Source organism: Liolophura sinensis, chromosome 8 (genome assembly GCF_032854445.1).
Source record: "Liolophura sinensis isolate JHLJ2023 chromosome 8, CUHK_Ljap_v2, whole genome shotgun sequence".
NCBI lineage: Eukaryota > Metazoa > Mollusca > Polyplacophora > Chitonida > Chitonidae > Liolophura > Liolophura sinensis.
The window spans coordinates 29,884,676-29,906,495 of NC_088302.1; the positions used below are offsets into that span (position 1 = coordinate 29,884,676).

At 38.7% G+C, this 21,820-nt stretch overlaps 1 protein-coding gene across 2 annotated transcripts in view; it reads right to left on the reverse strand.

Moving 5' to 3' along the window:
• The window catches only part of LOC135472325 (sorting nexin-27-like), a 63,365-nt gene that overhangs the window by 12,075 nt on the left and 29,470 nt on the right, over window positions 1–21,820 (reverse strand). For both annotated transcript variants that reach the window (XM_064751785.1, XM_064751784.1), the window contains exons 3-7: window positions 15,270–15,418; window positions 4,493–4,685; window positions 1,529–1,599; window positions 631–732; window positions 226–304 (exon numbers count right to left, since the gene is read on the reverse strand). In XM_064751785.1, coding sequence (XP_064607855.1) covers window positions 226–304; window positions 631–732; window positions 1,529–1,599; window positions 4,493–4,685; window positions 15,270–15,418 — 594 coding nt within the window. The remainder of the gene's footprint in view (window positions 1–225; window positions 305–630; window positions 733–1,528; window positions 1,600–4,492; window positions 4,686–15,269; window positions 15,419–21,820) is intronic.

Sequence of the window (21,820 nt, forward strand, 5' to 3'; positions counted from 1 at the left end):
CTTGTGCGATCTTTCTACCAGCAAGCTCATGTTTAGCTGAAAAGCCAATATTTGTTGTCCAGGTAAAAACACTTTCTTAATCATTCTATCTATTATTCAGATTTAATATTTATTTGATTGGGGGTTTGACGCGGTCTTCAAGAAAATTCCATTCAAATTACAGCAGTGGGGTTATTTTCAGTTCATTTAATAATAGTGTGAAGGCAAAAAAAGTAAATTTCTTACCAAAATTGTATTCAACAGTCTCAAACAAATAAAAATATTGCGCCACTCTTTCCTCCAACTTCAACTTTGACACAACAGCCTTTAAAAAGAAAATTGATAAAATGGCACTGATGTAAGAAAAAATAAGTCATAACTAATGCAAGAAATATACCAAAAGTTATAAACAGCATATATGCACATGAAAATTCATCTTCCCTTGGATATGATCAAATAGATCTTATCTTGAAAATGCTGATAAACAACCTTAAATTACTAAAAAAAAAAATAAATAATGATGTAACAGTATTGCCAAAACTTTTTTGATTATCTTTTTCTAATTCATCAGGACAAATGAAAATAAATGTTCAAAGCATAAATGAATAACTGGTGAAAATGAGAAAAAAAACAATTCACAGCAGCACAAACCTCATAGACTTTTTCTGTGTTGTCATTCCTTTTTATGGTAACCACACACAAATTCCGATCCGGCAAGAGGACTTTTAATTCTACATCATTGCTTCCATTATCCTGGTGAGGAAAAAAAAAATTTGAACTCATAAATCTAAAATTCATAATCTACCTCAGGAAAATTAACCAACATTTTTAGCCTACTAAACATTCAACATTATTACAATGCATTTCTCAACACTTTTTACACATACGTATTTATTCTTTGAATGGATAGGTCGTACAGTGATTTAGATGTGGCCACTAAACAAATATTCAAATGTAATTTGGAATTCAAAAGTCAGGTACAAAAACAAGACAAGTCAGCAATACCCATCAAAAATCTGTTCACTGATCAGCTGTCTATCTTGACGCTTACCATAGTGGTTTTGGGCTCAATGCCTATGCTGTGTAAAAATTTTGTACGCTACCATATAGAATCCTTTACATATACTTGTGGGACAGAGGAGTCAACCAAGATGGCTGTGGAGTAGGTTAGTTACACGAGACAGTACATGTATATTTATTTCTTTATTTGATTGATGTTTTACCCTGTACTAAAAAAGATTTCACTTACACAAGTTATGGTGGGAGGAAAATGGGCATGAGCTAGATTTGAACTCACAGCGACCACACTGGTGAGAGGTTCCTGGGTCAGTGGGCTGCTCTAGCATGCTAACCATCAAGGCCACGGAGGTGCCTTCCCGCTCCTCCATTTCGTGTGTATATAAATCACCATGTGACATGATTTATTTATTGTACGTGCTCACAGACTTTACTCATCACAGGCATCTATACATGCCTAAACAATAAAATAAAATAAAATAAAGAACAAAACCAAGCCTCTGAGAATGATTACATCTGTGTGGATACTGACTGAATCAGCGTCACCGGCCGCTAAGAACTCCTGCATCATCTCGCTCTCCCCAATCACTCGTACCGCACAAACTGAAACAAAAATCACAATATTTCATCAAACATTTCATATATACTGCACATGTGTGCATGTGCATACGTATTACCTGTCAACACACTTTAACTCCACACCCTTTACATGTATGGTAATGTTAATACAATGAAAATAGAATTTCACCAATGTTGAGCCTATTGAATATTTTGTCTGGAATACAGTTGAGTAACAAGTTGTGGACACTGGGTGTGGAAACACACAATCTGTGTTTTACAACTAAAAGAGAACCCATAAAAAAGCACATATACATGTATCTGGAAACATTTTCAGACCCTGACACAAATCTTTATCCCCCAAATGAACATACATGTAGCCTTCCTTCATCTTTTCACAACATGGCTAAAGTACTGCCCTCTTAATGTAAAGCCACTCTCATACATTCTTGCATGTTCCACCAATATTAATTACTACAATTATTAACGTTTTAATATAATTCACTGCTTGCATACATTGGATTCAGACTGCACATGACTTTTTTTAATACATACAAACCATTCAAATATTTAGCATGTTTAGCCAAGTATTTTCAAAGAAAGCCCGCTTATCAAATGAAATTTCACAGCTAGATGGACTTTTTACAATAAAAATTTCATCTACCAGTAATTCTTTTTTCACAATTATTTTGTGAATTTCTTGTGAGTAAAAACAACAAAAAAAAAATAAATTAATTTCTATTTTAAGGTTAGATTCAACACGGGATTGCAATTTCCAGAAAATAATTATTCCCTAATCTCTGTAGCATAATATAATCAACTGGTATTTTCAAACCACTCAAGAATATTTCCCTTATGACAGCTGCCAGGCCATGGGGCGAGGAGATGACCTTCAAAGTTTTACAAGGAACCTGACAGAGCTCTATTCTATTCAGAACAAAAGTTAGCTTGTGCCCAAAATGTGAATTTCATGAAAGAATCAAATTTATTTCCATACACCACAATTTTCTGACATAATAATATTGCTGTAAAGGTTGAAAAGGTGCAAGAATTAGCTGAGATACTGGTGAAAAGAACAATCTCCAGCTTAAGCACAGGGCCCAATTTCACAAAGTGGCGTGCAACATTTTTTTTATCTTACATTCATCTTACAATATTTTGTATGTCACAATCACCATACCACTGTAGTATAAGCTCGATTATCGTATATGTACGGCATTTTTGTGAAAATGGGCCAAGTTTTCTTAATTCCAAAGCATCCCTATCTTTGGTCTCAGCCAGATGAAGTGTTATGGGTTTTCTCTTATCTCGGCCTATTCCCAACTATAGAGTATCATCAAATCTTTGTTTACATTTCAATGTTGTGATTTTCAGCAAAAGTACATGTGATATGTATACATAAAATTTATGAGGCTTTATCCAACCATCTACATTTCCAACTGGTGGAAAATGCCATGCCATGCACTTAAATGCCTAAAATGAAAATCAGGTTTGACGATTTATTCGGTTACATGTACATAACTTAAATTGTGCTCCTGTTAATTATATAACGCACAAATGATCTCATTTCCTACACTTGTCAACAATGAATGTCTCTCAGTGTTCTGACATTGTGCAGTTGCTTGCCTCACATGTAAATACATGTACTTTCTTTGGAGTAAATATTTCTCACTGACAACTTCCAAACTGATTTGTCTTTCAAAAAATAGAATATTTCACTTATATACGATGGCGGGCAACATTATGGTGGGAGGAAACCGGGCAGACCTTGGGGGAAACCCACGACCCTTTGCAGGCTGCTGACAGACCTTCCCATTTACAGCTGGAGAGGTGAACTTGAACTCACAGTGACTGCATTGCTAAGAGGCTCCTGGGTCATTGCGCCATGCTGGCGTGTAATCACCTCGACAACTGGACTGAGTTGATTCTAACTCCCTAGAGCAACACTTGTTGTAAAGACATACATTTGCACATACCCTGTACAATACCATGTTTACCACAAATAGTTAACCGTTAATATAATCATCATCACATACATTATCCTAATGGAACTGGGCATTGCATTTTACATTTGCCACGTACATCACATTAATGTCTCCTTGTACATGAAAATCAATACTCAAAATGCAATTAATTCTGCTTCACAAAATCCCCGTCACAGACGCCAGATGTGATGAGCAATGTGCATTTATATAGTTATTGCAAACTCACATAATAAACATATAGGCCTGTAAAAAACAGTCCTGTGTTATGTGAATGGTGAAAAATGTTAGGCAACCTTGTTGATATTGATTTACAGATCACCTGTCTCAACCTTTTAAAGAGGCACAAATGACACCTCTTCCCTTTAGGAACTTGTCCAGTTCACAAAACATTTAGATTCTCAATTTCCTCTTTCATCTATGGAAAATATCCCCATGTTATAGCGAATGGGATCAAAAATAGTTGCCTAAAATTTATGACAGGTCACATGATACAGTTGGTCTTTTCCTATCTTCAATGATAAGAGAGTTCGAAATCGAAACTTCCCTATTGCTGAGTTAGGTTAACACATGTTAATAAATGTTTATTTATTTATTTATTTGATTGGTGTTTAATGCCGTACTCAAGAATATTTCACTTATACAGGACAGCCAGCATTATGGTGGGGGAAACCCATGACCATCCGCAGGTTGCTGGGAGACCTTCCCACATGAATGCAAAATGAGTGAAACTACATGTACATAAACGTATGTCATCCTGGTCAAAATCTTAATTTAACCAATATAGAAAGAATACATCACAAAATCATCATTTAGCTTGAACTAAAGTCATATTTCATATATATATATATTAACTCTTGACATCTTTATAATCTATACAAGCATATAAAATCATAAATTTGCAATTATAATAATACATATATCCCTTTTACAATATTAAAAAAAAAAACACTTACTTTTTTCTAAATACTGCTCTAACCCTCTCCTCCTGGCATCAAGCTGTTGTTCTGACAAGGTGAACAGTTTCTTTCCCGGCATCTTTGGGAAGCTAAAATCTGGAAATTCCCGCTTGAGCTGAGTGTGTATTGTGGCAAACTCCCGATACCTCCTCGAGCACAAGTGTCGCCCCGCCATATATATATTATACACCTGAAATGAAAATGACAGGGCAAAATGTGAATGGATATGGGAATCAGTCAATGAATTCATGTCACTTACTTATTATTTCATTAGAGTTTTACATAGAACTAAAAAATTATTTATTTATTTATTTATTTGATTGGTGTTTTAAGCCGAACTCAAGAATATTTCACTTATACAATGGCAGCCAGCATTATGGTGGAAGGAAGCCGGGCGGAAACCCACAACCATCCGCAGACCTTCCCTCTTACGGCTGGAGAGGAAGCTGGCATGAGCTGGGCTTGAACTAAAAATTACTTCACTTACTGTGTTTCTTCAACCTTTTCCTATGTTTGCAAGGTGTTTATTCAAGCATATTCTGAAGGCATTATTCTGTGTTGACTGATAAAATTGCACTTTTTTGTGAAGTGCTGAAACTGGCCAATCCAACCAATGTACATGTCCCCAAAATCAATTAAAAATGTGGATAAATTGCACTGAAAAAATGCTCTTTCACATGCAAAAAGGTTGGGGAAAATGGTGGCCAGCACATTATGAGTAGAGCTTGATGGCAGAATTTCTCCTGTATGACTGGAGAGGAAGCTGGCATGGGCTGGACTTGAACTCACAGCAACTGCATTGGTGAAAGGTTTCTGTACTAGAAGCCCCAAATTCACATGTGATGTACAGACTTGCACACCACACTGGTGGAAGACAAATGGCTCTCAATAACACATGACTGAGCAAAGAAAAATGCTACTGAAAGCCTATTTTCGATTTTGTACTAAACACATCACTACTTCTGTAAAATAACTATCATTGTACTGGTAAAGCAAACAGGTGCTTCACAAAACTAGGGTGCAACAGCAGAGATTTATCTGTTTTCATAAAGCTTGGAATAGACTTGTGTAGGTGGGGAAATTTGCGCTCACTCACAGTGGTCTAGTCTGCAGATTTATACATGTACACCTACATATCACAGATGAGCTTAATACAAGCACTCTGTCAAATATATATATATATATATATATATATATATATATATATATATATATATATATATATATATATACACATACACACAGACACATTCTAATGCTCACCAAAGTCATCACTTAACAAGTGTTAAGTCTATTGCATTTCTGTACATATAACTAGATGGCAAATTTATTTGGACATCACAACAGCCGTTATTATTTCAATGGTATTTTATGCTCTAGTTGTAATACCTTACTGGCATGATTTCATCCACTCAGTTACATCAGGGGGGAGATGAAGAAAACCCCTGCACACACAGGACATTATGTAAAATCAATAGATATAACGCCAAATTTAAATGCATGCTTTGGAAACTGCATCAATGATTCTGGATCCCTTAATAATTGGTACACGTTTGCATGTTACTATCAAAATGGAGAGTGGGCTCAGGCCAAAATTAAAATATTGTTTGTTTGATGGATGTTACAAGCCCTTTATAACAAGCGGGTAGGTAGGTGTTTTTTGGGGTTTTTTTGCAGAAGGGAAGAACAATCATAGAATCCTGTTCAAATGACTGATCATAATTAAACTTCCTTAACATTGATCAGAACACAGTACTAAATTATGTCTGCCAATATTTGGCAATTCTCAAAATAAATATTTTTAGATCTTTACAATAAAACTAACAGGTAAACATTTGTTAGACATTTATATGAGTACCACGGCATGAATCAAGTCAACAGTTTATGCTAGCCCTTTTGGGTCCTGTACAGAGGGCGTGAGCATGTGAAAATATAACCAAAATCTTGTCCAGCTGAACCGAGCGAAGTGGAACCTCAAGACCTACAAAAATAGCAGAATTCAGGGGATTCTTCCATCATGTGAAGGATCAGACCTTTATTCTGTCTTCCTGTACATCATTCAATGTGCATGCTTGTCTAAAAGTATGAAAAGTGTAAGCACCTAAGTGACCCTCAGCTCAAATCACCAGTTTTAACCTAATTTGCCCTGTCCAAACATTCACGCATGCATGAGGAAGTGGAGAGCCAAAATCATGTTGTGTTGCATGAAGATTAAAGGATGGAACATATCTGCTTTGTCTTTGTACGTGAACTTCTCTGTGTCCATTTAGAAATGCACCTGCCCTTCCAAGTGTTCCTACCATTGTTTCCACAACAATGTATCAGTGAACAGGTACAGTGTTATCCACCAAAGTTTTCTCAGGTGGTGATCTCGATGACAGTTCAGGAAATTATAACAATATATTCCCAGCTACATGCTCCCTAGCCTGCAGTTTTGACGGGGAGAAAAGGTATCCACACACCTGACCTTTTTTAAATGTTGGGACCTCTCTAACTGTATGGTTCCATGCCAACATAAAGGGCTCATGTGGTACATATGCATGAAATAAGAGTAACAATGGCGGATGCCAACATAAAAGGGGCTCTGTTGGGGATTCTTCACCATGATTATACTAGTCCATGACTGAATTGATGTAATTCACAAAAAATAAAGGAGGGGAATTTACGTAAGTTACACCTGAGCTATAACTTGAGCGACGTGTCCTTGGAGATATATGCCTGTGTCCAAGTTTCGTCAGTGTTAGTGAACATGTCGCGCTGGTTATAGCCAGAGCCACACAATTCTCAGCAATTCAACTTTGCCAGATTAGGTGTGTTTTTAAAGTATAGCGTGGCGAAAGGAATTGGATCACGGAGAATTCTATATTTTGCCGTCAAAAATGCTGACAGCTGAAATGTTTACAAATTTCCTAGAACATCTTACAATGATTATCTCACAAAGTAAGTAATTAATTTCAAATCTCGACTCCCCATGGAAACAAAAGGACACTAGTCATCAGTTCAGTAAAGTATACGCCATTCCCCCCCACCCCCGGGTATCGGATACATATATAACGAGATAAGTCAATAGCGGGAGAGGAAATTGTTAGCCAAGAAATCGGCTAGGAACTTTTAATATTCACAGCCAGGAAGCTATCCATAGTAAAATACGTATTTGGGAACAGAGTCTTCCTTTGACTTTCTCAGGGGAATGAAAATATGAGAAAACACTTGCACGTCATCGGCAAAAGTCAAGTGATTTACATTCGCCGATATCTTCCTGGTCTTCTGAACAATGTTTATGTCATTCCGTGGAGTGTACGTGTGGTAATTTACTAATATCTCGCTTTCTGAGCCCTACCCACAGACATGCAGCTACTGTTTCGCGCGTTGACGTTTAGGTGGTACAAAAAAAAAACAACAACAACTTGCAGTCACAGCATCAACTTCTTGTAATTTTAAAAGCATCTGGCACTTCACACTTCTACTTGACTCAACAATTAGCTTTCAAAACGACATCACTGTCCACTTTTGTGTGCTAAGCTGTTCTTTAGATATAGAATATTTAAATAACGTTGTGACATATTTTTACATGATATGATTTTTTTTTTTTGTTTTTTTTTTTGATTGGTGTTTACGCTGTACTCAAGAATATTTCACTTATACGACGGCAGCCAGCATTATGGTGGGCGGAAACCGGGCAGAACCGGGCCGGAGAGAAAGCCAGCATGAGCTGGAGTTTGAACTCACAGCGACCGCATTGGTGAGAGGACTCCTGGCTCATTACGCTGCGCTAGCGCGCTAACCAACTGAGCCACGGAGGCCCCTACATGATATGACATTCTCAGTAGATGTCAGCGTGATTAATTTTGGCCCCATGGTGAAATGGTTGAACACTTGTCTTTTAATCACAGGTCTGTGGTTCAAACCCGGTCTTGGACAGGGCCAGACTGTAGATCCCTCTTCTCCACAGCCAGTGTGTCTCTAGTGATAAGTGGTTGAGTGTGCACAGTTTTACAATTGTTGAAGACCACTTGTGTTCCCTAATATGGCGTGCATATTCCCACGTGCAACGGAAATTTGCCAAAGGTCATTGGTTTAGGGCAGTTTCCTCTACCCTGAAGCACACCACCACTGTGTCGCATAAGTGAAAAATTTCTGAAAACAGTGTTGAAAAACAAATAAACCAAATGAATTACTAGCAAAATATTTAGAACATTTGCTGTGCTATTTAAAGAGCGAAAGACCGTCATTGAGAGAGTTCATTCTGTGGATCGGTTATATACTCATGGTGATATCATATTCAACTTTGTCATCAAACATCCTCTTGATAAGCAGGAAGATTCAACAACTGTTCCTGTTTGGTTGAAAGTCCAGATGGTAAGGGAGTAACATGATGAATTTTTCAGAAGAAAAGAAAAAAAAAAGCCAACCATCAAAATAAGGTATTTGACTGGACTCTTTTTCTTCTTCTAGTCTTCGATGTGTGTATTTGGATTGAATAATCAATAGAAAGACCAGTATTCATGAAGGCTTGGTCTGTTAGAATCAGCAACTCAACAGCAAATATATCTTGAGGCCCCATCCCCACCCTCATGATAGGAGATGCTCTAGTTCATCATTAATCAGTCTGATGCTATACCATATTCTTCCCAAACCAGACGACACAGATAAAACATGACCAGGCCATCAATCATTTAAGCCAATCAAAGGTCTCCCTAGACTCATTTCCTGTCTCTGCAGAAGTGGCTCCCTCTATATTTTCTCTCCCTACATCTCTGGCTGCTTTACACAGCCTCTGAACCAAATTCTGCCTAAGAATCCATGCAGTTAACAAGAAGGTACACAAGCTTGATTCACTATATGAAATGAAAGGCTTTACGGCCTCCCTTCATTAGAATGCTGGTTGAAACCTTCTTGTCCCTCTGCTACTACACAATATATTCTACAGGGGAAAAAAAAATGACAAGACTTCTGCAGTTCAATTAACGTAGTCAACTTAAAAACAAGTCTGCGAAAAAAGAAAAAAATAAGCCCTTGCAACATGATTCATTTCAAGTCGCTTATAGATTCCTACATAAAATTTTACATATCATTCTCCATGCCTTCTAATCACCACCTAGGCAAATTTTGCCCTATTTTTCTTCCTTTATTATTTATTAGGGAATAAAAGACTGTAATAAAGCCAGAAATTCTTCCCATTTAGGTCTGATCGATATGCCAGAGTTCCCTAATAGCAGAGGAGACACCAACAAAAATACTGTCAGGATTAGGATCAAGCCATTGGGGACCACAGAAGAAATATTGCTAATGTTTCTGTCACTTTGGGGAAAGATAATTACATATCATAATGTTATTCAGCACAGCTACAGATGTATATCTGGTAAAACTTCAACTGAAAAAAAATCTTATAATTCTAAGAATACAAGTTTTGTTTTTGTTTTCTCCAACTAAAAAAAAGCACACTGAGACAGAGTGTGTTACTTAAAAAGCTGGACAGCTTGACACCACCCCCATGCAATACTGTGTCAGCAGAGCTTTCATACAATATATATGTAATGCAATTCTTGAAAACCTCTAGATATTTATCAAATTCAGATTGCTTATCGGCATCAGATACATAAGAATTGTTGGACTGATGGTACATGTACATGCAAATTACTGCAGTCAGGTTTATGGCTAGAAGAACCATCCAGAGTTTGTCCATCTTCTAATACAGGTACATGTAGGTTTGTTTTATTGTTCTTAGCTTCAGAAATACGGATCTGGGGCTGATTCCTTGAAGCCATTACTCACCAAAATCAAAATATGAAACACAATCGAAAAGCTTATTTTTGGGCTTTAGACATTAATAGTTAGTCCACCTCATCAAAGTTATCCTAAGACATACTTGTCAAAATTTCATGCTCCATTACCAAAAACTAAGCATCATCATGAGTTTTTAAATTTTAGTTTAAGTCAGAATCCGCTTTGTGGAATAGACCCCTGTACCTTATCAATGGTGTACGTACACTGCACAATGTATGTGCACCGGAGTGGCACTCTGACCTAGAGTTGCACCCTGACCATGGAGTGGCATCCTGACCGTGAGTGGCACCCTGACTGTGGAGTGGCACCCTGACCATGGAGTGGCAGCCTGACCTAGAGTGGCAGCCTGACCGTGGGAGTGGCAACGTGATCGTGGAGTGGCACCCCTAACCTACAGTGGCAGCCTAACCCTACAGTGCCATGGAATGGCACCCTGGCCATAGAGTGGCAGCCTGACCTAGAGTGGCAGCCTGACCTAGAGTGCAGCCTGACCATGGAGTGGCACCCTGACCATGGAGTGGCAGCCTGACCTAGAGTTGCAGCCTGACCATGGAGTGGGCACTCTGGACCTACAGTGGCACCCTGACCATGGAGTGGCACCCTGAGCTAGAGTGGCACCCTGACCATAGAGTGGCACCCTGACCTTAGAGTGGCACCCGACCGTGGAGTGGCACCCTGACCATGGAGTGGCACCCTGACCATAGAGTGCCACCCTGACCGTGGAGTGGCACCCTGACCATGGAGTGGCACCATGACCATAGAATGCCACCCTGACCGTGGAGTGCCACCCTGACTGTGGAGTGTCACTCGACCTACAGTGCACCCTGGCCATGGAGTGCACCCTAGCTAGAGTGGCACCCTGAGCTAGAGTGGCACCCTGACCCATCTGTGGCATGCAACTCAAAATGATGCTTTCTATGCTCTGAAGTTCTGCAAATGCATGAAATTTGTATGAAAAGTAGCTTTTACTTGGTAAACCATAATTACATTTTTGTTCAATTTTACTTGTTAGTTTTAATACAGCTTGTGTGATGAGTTTGGTTGCAGCTAGTGTGATTGGTTTGGTTGCAGCTAGTGTAATGAGTTTGGTTGCCCAACAGTAAACATTTTTGTGGAACTAAAACTGCTCTACATATTTGGCCCTGTAGGCCTGCATGATCAGGTTAAATATTAAAATGTGGTCGCTGTGAGTTCAAGTCCAGCTCATGCTGGCTTCCTCTCCGGCTGTATGTGGGAAGGTCTGTCAGCAACCTGCGGATGGTCGTGGGTTTCCCCCAGGCTCTGTCCGTTTTCCACCCACCATAATGCTGCCTGCCATCGTATAAGTGAAATATTCTTGAGTACGGCGTAAAACACCAATCAAATAAATAAATAAATTAATATTAAAAGAAGAATAATTAACACTTTAGTCAAATAACCACAGCGAGGAAGGTTTGGTGGATCAAGATATTATCACAGAAGCTATCACAGGTTTTTCCGAGACATGAACTTCATGCACATGTACACCCCATTTATTTTTAGATCAGCGATTTTCAGATATATAAAAAAACCCCCAAAAAACAAGCATACTCGTTCATATAAATTTAAGATGTTGTTCATCATAACAAAATAATTATTAGAGGCTTTTATCACACTTTCAGAGAAGAAAAAAAAAAGGGTGTGTTATTTATCATTTGAAATAATGACAGGAAAAACATGTACTATGTTTATACATAAAGAGCAATCGCGACAATATTCGTGCAGAAGATGAGACGAAACTAAACACTGTATACTTAAGTGTATGGAAGCGATGTCAGCAGGTATACACTTATACTCAAAAAATACATTCCACTCTAAGGCTTAAAGTCACAACGGATACAGGGATAATGAAAATAGCCAAATGAGTTCTTTTTTGTTTGGGGGGAAAGGGTGAGGAGGGGGGTGGTGGTGTCTTTTCGCCATGTTGACCTATTCAATTTTTGATCAGAGTAATTAGATGTTTCAATGCATCGATCTTTGTGTGGGAAGAAGTCATGGGGTATGTTAGGAGATGATGTGCCTCAAGTTTCTTGACCGCCGTTGTGTTATTATGCCAAAAATTCAACTAGCCACATAAGAAAAAATTTTAACAACAGTAAGTTAGTTCCGAATTTCATAGATAATCCTTACAACTATATGTCTATAAGAGCTTTAAGAAAGCTCTAAAAATATGAACATTAACTCAAAAAAACAGATTCATGTAACTACAAAATGTCAAAGCTAGTTATTCTGAAAACAGCCTTTAAACCTATTCCTCCTCCAGTCAATATTCATCAACTTCTAATTAGCTGCTTATAAATGTTTAAATTTTAATACCGGTACCTGTGCTTGCATTACAAGCAACGGATCTAGCCTGTTTTTGTGCCTAGTGCTCCAATTAAGACATGCACTTGTTATTAGAACTTACACATAACTTGAACACATGACCCTTTACTGGTATTTACGTATGCATACCACACTGAAAGGCTGATAAGTGAGACACAGGTACAGTATATATTTAAATGTACAATGAGCAATGGCTGTCATTATTAGCACGTACATGTACTTTGAAAGTCCATCTGGTTTGAATTGGCTATATAAATCCAGCCTATCTTAGGTAAAGAATGCAGTGTCTTGTGTAACAAGTATGCTCAATGAAAATGCTGTTTACATCTACAGGTAAACATTCATTAAAGGGCAGAATCGATATATACATGTAGCTGTTATGAGGAATGTGTGTATGCTCTTTTAATTCCCCTTTCAGTGTAGCCACAATATTTCCATACATACGTGCATGATATGTAGATCTCTCTTAGTTATAAACATGCTTTTCATTATCGTTTAATCCCTGACTACAGCATGAAGTTAAAATTAAATATACAAAATGACCTAATATTTTGTCCTTGACTATCGGTTGCTTATTTGCCTGGTTCTGAGAGTTCTACTGATCTCACAACTTCATGTGTTTTCCTGGTTGTCAGGAAATTTGGGTGATATATTGTACTGGAAAATGTAAGTTGCAGCACTAAAAGTAAAATTTTGTGACGCTTATTCGCCTTTTAAAAAATGCACATTTTGCTAGCAAACTTTTAGATCATTTACCACACATACATGAAACCCTACATCATTCATTATCAAACACAAAAGAAAGATTTTTGAAAAATCTTCGTCAAAATTACACAAATCATGTCAATACATACATGTATACAAACAGAAGGCCCCGAATGTTATACTGTGCATGTCTGCATGTCAGCAAAGATATATGGAATGCAAAAATACTCTTTCCCTTCTCCTATCTACCTGTAAAATCCCTCTTCTAGTTACTTCCCCAATTAACCGGCCCAACCCATTACATTCACCCTCCAAACACATGAACAGACACACACGTCCTTGAAAAAACTGTCTAGTGTAACTGTATTTATCATCACAATAATCTTTAGCTCCAGATTTATTTATTTGATTGGTGTTTTATGTTGTACTCAAGAATATTTCACTTATATGACAGCAGCCAGTATAAAGGTGGGAGAAAACCGGGCAGAGCCCAGAGGAAACCGACAACCATCCACAGATTGCTGGCAGACCTCCCCACTGGCTCCAAAGACAGGCCACTTTTATCATTATACTAATGCATGCATGCATTACTGAGAGAAATGTTGGCCAAAAATTGATCAAAAACTCTATTTTAATGCATCATTATTACATCGCCTTGTGAATTTTGGACACTTATTGATTCCTGCAACAAAAAACTCCCGCTTCCTTCTGGTGAAGAATGGTCAATTATGCCAGCAATCAGTCTATATTCTCTAAATGACAGCTCACTCAGGAGGGATGGGAATTTTCTGACGTCTAAAAAAGCATGGCCAGTAAGTAATGCTCGGACTCCGAGAAGAGCCTCATTCCCGCTTAAGGCTTAAGGCTGGGGAGACCCCAGGAGCTTTGCCCAAAAATTAACTGAGAAACAGAATCCCACGGCATATTGATTTTTATGAATTCCATTTGAATAGTGAGGGTTTTTGGAGCGGCTATACCAACAAGGCCCTTCCAACTCAATATGACTGATAAGATTTCCACAGTTTTGTGTCCATCACCTCCAAGACATTGACACAGAGTCCTGTACACATCAGCTGAGTTTACCATTTGACAGCTGCCAGGCTGCACTGGTCACTGGTCATGCACCAACACTGTTTGTACCAAGCATAATGTTAAGCCTTGCACAGCCTATTAACATCTTCTATAGGGACTAATACCATCTTCCCAACATGCAGAACGTACTGGGTCATGCGTAATACAATGCATCACTAGTTTATTGGACTTCAAATATCAAAGTAAGAGAGTGGATGATTGCTCTAAATAAGAATTTGTTTTTAACTTGGATGTACATGGAGAGTGCAAGCCTGGAAATATTTTTCAGTTGGTGCAGTATACATATATGTATATATATATATACATACATTCCAGCTATTCAGATTAAAAACATTACGTTGTTCTTTACAACTGGCAGTTTTGCCATGCACCATTCAACTCCTGTCCACATACTGTTTGCTGTAGGACACTGTCCTTGTCCCATTGCTTAACTCTAGGGTTCAAGTGCAATATACTATACATGTATATTTCTTGGAAGCATGACTAACCAATCTTTTTTTTTAAGTACAAATTTCGATTTATGCATAAAGCATCAATTTATTGGGCTTTGTAGATGTAAATTGTTACCATGGTAAGCGGTGCTATACAACACAAGAAATCTGCTCACAGCTTACAATAAACCCAGCAATAAACACATACCAAAGTATGGTAAGTTGCAGAGTTTTAGGAAAACACCAGTTATCAAGTTACTACATGCGTTAGAATGACAGCGCACATTTGACAAGTATCTCAGAAGCTATACTTCCAGATCAAAGTATTGTGTTCACATACAAGCGTTGTCATGTAAATGCCAGAGCGTTGTCATATAAATGTCAGAACGTTGTCATGTAAATGTCAGAGTAATTACCACAAATTTTTCTCCTCCATGTTCTATCGTCTGATAATCAGGAATTGAGATTGGCAGTGACCGCCTTTCCGAGTAGTCGATCAATGATGGACCCGATGAATCGTCACTTGGTTCTAATCTGTCAGCCACCTGCTGGGGAACTGATATCACTGCAAACACAAGGGAGACAATTCATGTACATGAGGTACCAAAAACTATACGTTATGGTAATTGTTTCAGCTGTTTTAATGTTTCAATACCCTATTTCTTCTAATTTTTGGGACAACTGGTCTGCTCAGTTTTGTAATCGTAGCAGGAGTATTTAGTTTCTCTTTTCTCACATGATTAGACCATTTAATGAACAATATACTCATATCTTTACTTTTCCAAAAGGCTGTAAATATAATATTCTACCTTCAACACCACTAATACCTGTCCCACAAATTACAAGAATTAGGTACATGGTGAATTACACTCAAGTATAGTCAATCACAGCTTGCACAAAACTAAATGCAAAGTTGATGAATTAAAACATCTGTAATGATTTACAAGACTACCTTAAAATAGTGATTCAAAATACAAATCCTAATTTGGCAGTAATTTTTTTCTATAGTCAACAGTCAGGGCAAAGTTACACAAACAACTATTTTGATAATTGGGGCCTCCATGGCTCAGTTGGTTAGCGCGCAAGCGAAGCGTGATGACCCAGTAGTCTATCACCAATGCGGTCGCTGTGAGTTCAAGTCCAGCTCATGCTGGCTTCCTCTCCGGGCGTATGTGGGAAGGTCTGTCAGCAACCTGTGGATGGTCGTGGGCTTCCCCCGGGCTCTGCCCGGTTTCCACCCACCATAATGCTGGCCGCCGTCGTATAAGTGAAATATTCTTGAGTACGGTGTGAAACACCAATCAGATAAATAAATAAAGTTTGTGACATGTGTTATCACAAATTAAACATCAAGAAAACTGGTGCTACTGATCTTCATATCGCAGGCATTATATACTGTAATTCTTCAACCTTTTCACATGTGTATATGTTTTATTTATTTGATTAGTGTTTTACACCGTACTCGAGAATATTTCACTTATACGACGGCAGCCAGTATTTTGGTAGGTGGAAACTGGGCAGAGGCTGGGGCAAACCCACGACTATCCGTAGGTCGCTGGCAGACCTTCCCATGTACAGCCAGACAGGAAGCCAGCATGAGCTGGACTTGAAGTCACAGCGACCGCATTGGTGAGAGATTCCTGGGTCATTACGCTGCACTAGCGCACTAACCAACTGAGCCACGGAGGCCCCCCACATGTTTATGAGGTGTTTGTTTAAGCATATTCTGAAGGTGTTATTCTGTGGAGACGGATAAAATGAAAATGACCAATCCAACCAATGTTTTGTGTCTCCAAAATGAAATTGTAAGTGTGCAAAAAGGTTGAGGAATAAGGGTATACATATCCACCAGAATACCCCATATTTTTCCACAAACTATTAAAAGTGTAATCAGCCTCCAGTACAAACTGTACGCTAGTACAGAAGCGTGATTAGTTGTTGAAAACTCACATGAACGTTGATGTCAATAACAAAATTTAACATGAATTTTTTTATCATAATATGTACTAAAGAAGGGTTTTGGCTAGAAAAAAATTCTATGAAATTACTGGTGATTTAATTTAGATAACTACTGCATTTAACTGGTATCTTCTGTCTGTATGTTTACACTTTGCATTTGATTGTGCCTGAAACAAAAATGCTTTCACTATTCCATCATTCAACCCGAGTATACCACTGAAACATAAATGCTTAAGAACGCGTCCAACATGCATGCTTGTAAGAATACAAATTTTGTTCACTGTCATAACTGTTCAAGCCCTGAATGCTGCCAATAGCCAAACAAAGCTTACCCATCAATCTGATAAGAAATGCAAAAGTAAAAAAGCAAAAGAAGTGTAAAAGTGAGGTACAATGTCATCAATGTGGTACATCAAAAGTCATTTCAAAAATACTGTATTTATCCTAAACTTTATAATTTTTCAAATAGCACATTTTACTTGATTCTGCTTGATTCATCCACCTTAAGAGTTTTTTTTTTAAAAAGTTTGCATTTTCACATTCCAAATTTAAGGTGAAATGGAGTATATCAAAAATCATACATAAAATCATGTCACGGGGCAGGTATTTCAATCAACCAGATGTACGATGTACATGTAGCTGCGTTTTAATCCAGACAAACTTGGAAAAACTGCAAACTGTGTGATTCAAGGGATTCAGGATACAAGGAGCACTAGAGAATCATGCTGAGACAATCAACTTCACAGAGTCGGGGAGGATGCAAGGAGCACTAGAGAATCATGCTGAGACAATCAACTTGACAGAGTCGGGGAGGATACAAGGAGCACTAGAGAATCATGCTGAGACAATCAACTTGACAGAGTCGGGGAGGATGCAAGGAGCACTAGAGAATCATGCTGAGACAATCAACTTGACAGAGTCGGGGAGGACACAAGAAGCACTAGAGAATCATGCTGAGACAATCAACTTCACAGAGTCGGGGAGGATGCAAGGAGCACTAGAGAATCATGCTGAGACAATCAACTTGACAGAGTCGGGGAGGACACAAGAAGCACTAGAGAATCATGCTGAGACAATCAACTTGACAGAGTCGGGGAGGATACAAGGAGCACTAGAGAATCATGCTGAGACAATCAACTTGACAGAGTCGGGGAGGATGCAAGGAGCACTAGAGAATCATGCTGAGACAATCAACTTGACAGAGTCGGGGAGGATACAAGGAGCACTAGAGAATCATGCTGAGATAATCAACTTGACAGAGTCGGGGAGAATACAAGGAGCACTAGAGAATCATGCTGAGACAATCTTGGGTTTGTCACATTTTCACATTTAATCACTCCACGCTTTATCCTCCATTCATGGTAATCTGACAAGAAGACAAACACTTGAGAATTCTGTCAGAGTATCTCAAAAGAGCTTTTTTAAAGAATTTTTACAGCAAAACTGAACCCACAAGAGGTTTGAAGATCCAAAACATAAGAAATAAAACATCCAATTCTGGTACGTAACAAAGACCTGAAACAAGCCAGAGGACGATAAGGGCTAAAATAATCTTGGGAAGTGTCGAACTGCATGAAAGCTATGATCTAGCTGCCAGAGATTTGGTATCCTTCATTACTGCTGAATGGAGACTTAAAAAGCCTTCAATATGGGCTTTTAAGGGATGTTCTCAACATAAGAAGATACTCTGCAGTGATCAAGCGCTTCTCACAATCCGTCTAGCCAGCTGGCCCCAGGCACTGCTTCAGTCTTTCAGGCCCATGTATTCCTGGGCTAGAAATGGTCTTGCCTGGGACTTGGTCGCTAAAAGGTATTGACATGAGCAAGCTGTGGTAATAAGGTAGAGATTCAGCCGGACAGAGAAGCTTGTGATCAAGTCTTCTTTGTTCTTTGTATGGCTTGGGGGTTGGGGGAGAGGGGTGGCAAAAATTCAACAGACGTTCAGTCTGGCCTATTTTTGGAAAAAAAAAATGCTAATCAAAATATGTTGGAATATGGGAAGTACATTTGTACCACATTTTTGTTGTGATGTCTTGATACCAGTTATGTTTTCTTGTCACAGCTGATCAGCCCCTGACTGCAATGTTGTAAAACTCAACTCTTTCTCTGTGTTGTCTGCAGCTCTAAGTCATAAAGTTTGTTAAATAGCTGTGGTTTTATTATAATCCTGGATGTTTTGGTTTTCTTCAACCGATAAACCATGACTGTATTCAAATAGATGAAGAGGAAATTCACCATATTGTCATCCACATATAAAGGGTTTCCTGTCATCTTGTATTCTGGGCTTCAGGCACCTCGCTAAAGTGACAAGCCCGTGTTTAAATGCCCCAGTTTAAAGATATAGTTGCCCGATATCCACCCACTGACTCATGACTTACACACAAAATGCTAATCAAATAAATAAATAAATTAATACTAGTCATAGTTTCTTTTTGCATTTTAATGCATTTGTAATTGCATTTTAGGATGCACGGATGTACACATTCAAAATGATGTGTTCAAAAGGTCACTAACAATCATGCATCTATTCTTTAAAATATTGTGCAAAATTCTTGATGGACCATGAAATCAGGTTCAGACGACATGTGCGATTTGTTGTATAGCAGCGAGCTAACTGACAAGACAGCAATCGGCTCATCAGGATTCCGAGTCAACAAGACAGCTTGGCTCAATACAACCAATCAAAACAGACTAGCCTGATCCATGAAACCAAAATAATCCATTGTCAGTCCAGTGAATGTAAAGTTCCAGGAGGTATTCAACACTTCTTCACCTCCCAGCCCCTTGTCACAGCTCCCAAAACTCCCTCCAATGAATTCCTCCCAAGAAACCCACGTCAGAGTGACCCCTAAGGGCAAAACATCTACCGTGACCAACTTATTGAAGAAACCAAGAATTAATCAAGAATTTGGGCGTAGGATCAAATGCATCTCTTCTTCTATTCACATGCCAGGATTGTAGAAACTCATCTGGCCCACAAGGAAACCTTAGCCTTACTCCTCAAGGTAAAAACCTCGGAGATTTGCATTTACAGTTGACACACAGGCAAACATTTGTGAATTTACACTCCTGATATATGCTATCGGACTATTGATGGCATGTAGCAAATCCACTGGCATAACCATTTCCCTGGCTAGGCTGAATATTTACTCTCTTTATCAGATTACCGCACTTACTTTGACGGATTCACACAATGCCCGGAGATAGAGGATGTCCTATCTGCTCTCAGAGGCCAATGTCTATTAATATGTTAGGGCCCTCAGTGGCTCAGTTATCTAACAGGTCACTCACACTCCAGGCAACAAGTAGTTGAGAAACAAGGTTTCATGTCAAGGGATTTGTATCAGATACGCCGAGATCATACAGTCCTCGTGAAGGGCATCAGATTCCATCAGAATTCTGTCCTTGTTACTGACCATTTGTCATAGGTTTGTAAACCAAGACAACCGTTATATAAACGAAATATAAACAAGTACAGTTAAAAACCTCAATCAACTACATATACATGTGTATGTGTGTATGCATAATATTGTAGATGTACATTTTGTTGAATTGTTCAAAACTACATGTAGTACCTGCGGGACCAGTTTCATGAAGCACTCTTAACGCCACATTCACTTAACTACCAGGGGCCTCGGTGGCTCAGTTGGTTAGCACGCTAGTGCATGGTAATGATCCAGGAGTCTCTCACCAATGCAGTCGCTGTGAGTTCAAGTCCAGCTCATGCTGGCTTCCTCTCTGGCCGTACGTGGGAAGGTCTGCCAGCAACCTGCGGATGGTCGTGGGTTTCCCCCCGGGCTCTGCCCGGTTTCCACCCACCATAATGCTGGCTGCCGTCGAAAAAGTGAAATATTCTTGAGTACGGCATAAAACACCAATCAAACACCAAATAAATAAATAAACTTAACTACCACAGCCACGGTTACTGTTGGCATTGCATGGTCATGGTAGTTGTGAGCTTGTAATGTTTAGACAGCTTTGTGAAACTGGGGTCAGGATACCAGTAAATAAGGGTAAACTCTGGCAAAACAATATGAAAAATGTACTTGTGCAAGTGTGCACCTCCATAGGTCATGGGATTTAATGACAATCTACAAGTTTGCAACTACTGTGATTTACTAGGTCCAAATTAACTTAATCTGACTGTATTTTGTTCCTCATAGGCATGTTTTGAACCAGTCTATATACACGCACAAATATATTTGATAAAGGACATTTCAAAGGAATCTTAACAAAACTGGGTTAATTACAGACCAGATCAATTAATGTAGGAAGGAATGTCATATGAAAACTAGGAGATGTAGAAATAAAGTCTTAGTTAAAATGCTAAACAAGGAGGCCTTAATAATGATCAATCTTTTCCGTGTATCATCATTTTACAGTATCTATACCTTCCGCTCTAGACAATTAACAGTGTTACATGTATGCTATATGCAGATATATGCCATCCAGAATCCTCAAGAAAGCAGCAATTTTTGTACAGACTTTACAGGACTACACCACCAGACACCCACAAAGTTTATACCTCAATCCTGCCCACAGCCTTAAGTAACAAATCTGCTTTGTTTCTACTAAACCACATGGATTTGAGAGCTGACAAAAGGCTCGGGAAACCTACATTGTATGACCTCACAGATTCAATCCATTCTCATTAGTCTGTCTCTGTTCAACTCACAATGGCCTGTAGACAGGCGATATGAGATCTGTCGAGGGACTATAAAAAGATGCTGCAAGATGTACAATACATGTGTACATGGAAGTTCCAGATTAATTGAAAGGAAAAATACTGAAAGACAAAGGCACCAAAGTATATGATGTGTTAAGATTGGCGATTGGGGATCTACGGGAGAATGGCAAAATGACATACTGTCGTTAGTTATGGCAAAAGTTTTTCAATCACCTGGTTATACCAGATGTTGATTCAGTCCTATCCTTACAGCTGATTTTTTCATTGTTCAGGGTGACCTTGGTGGCAATGGATACACAACATGTGTTCTGTTGTGTGGTC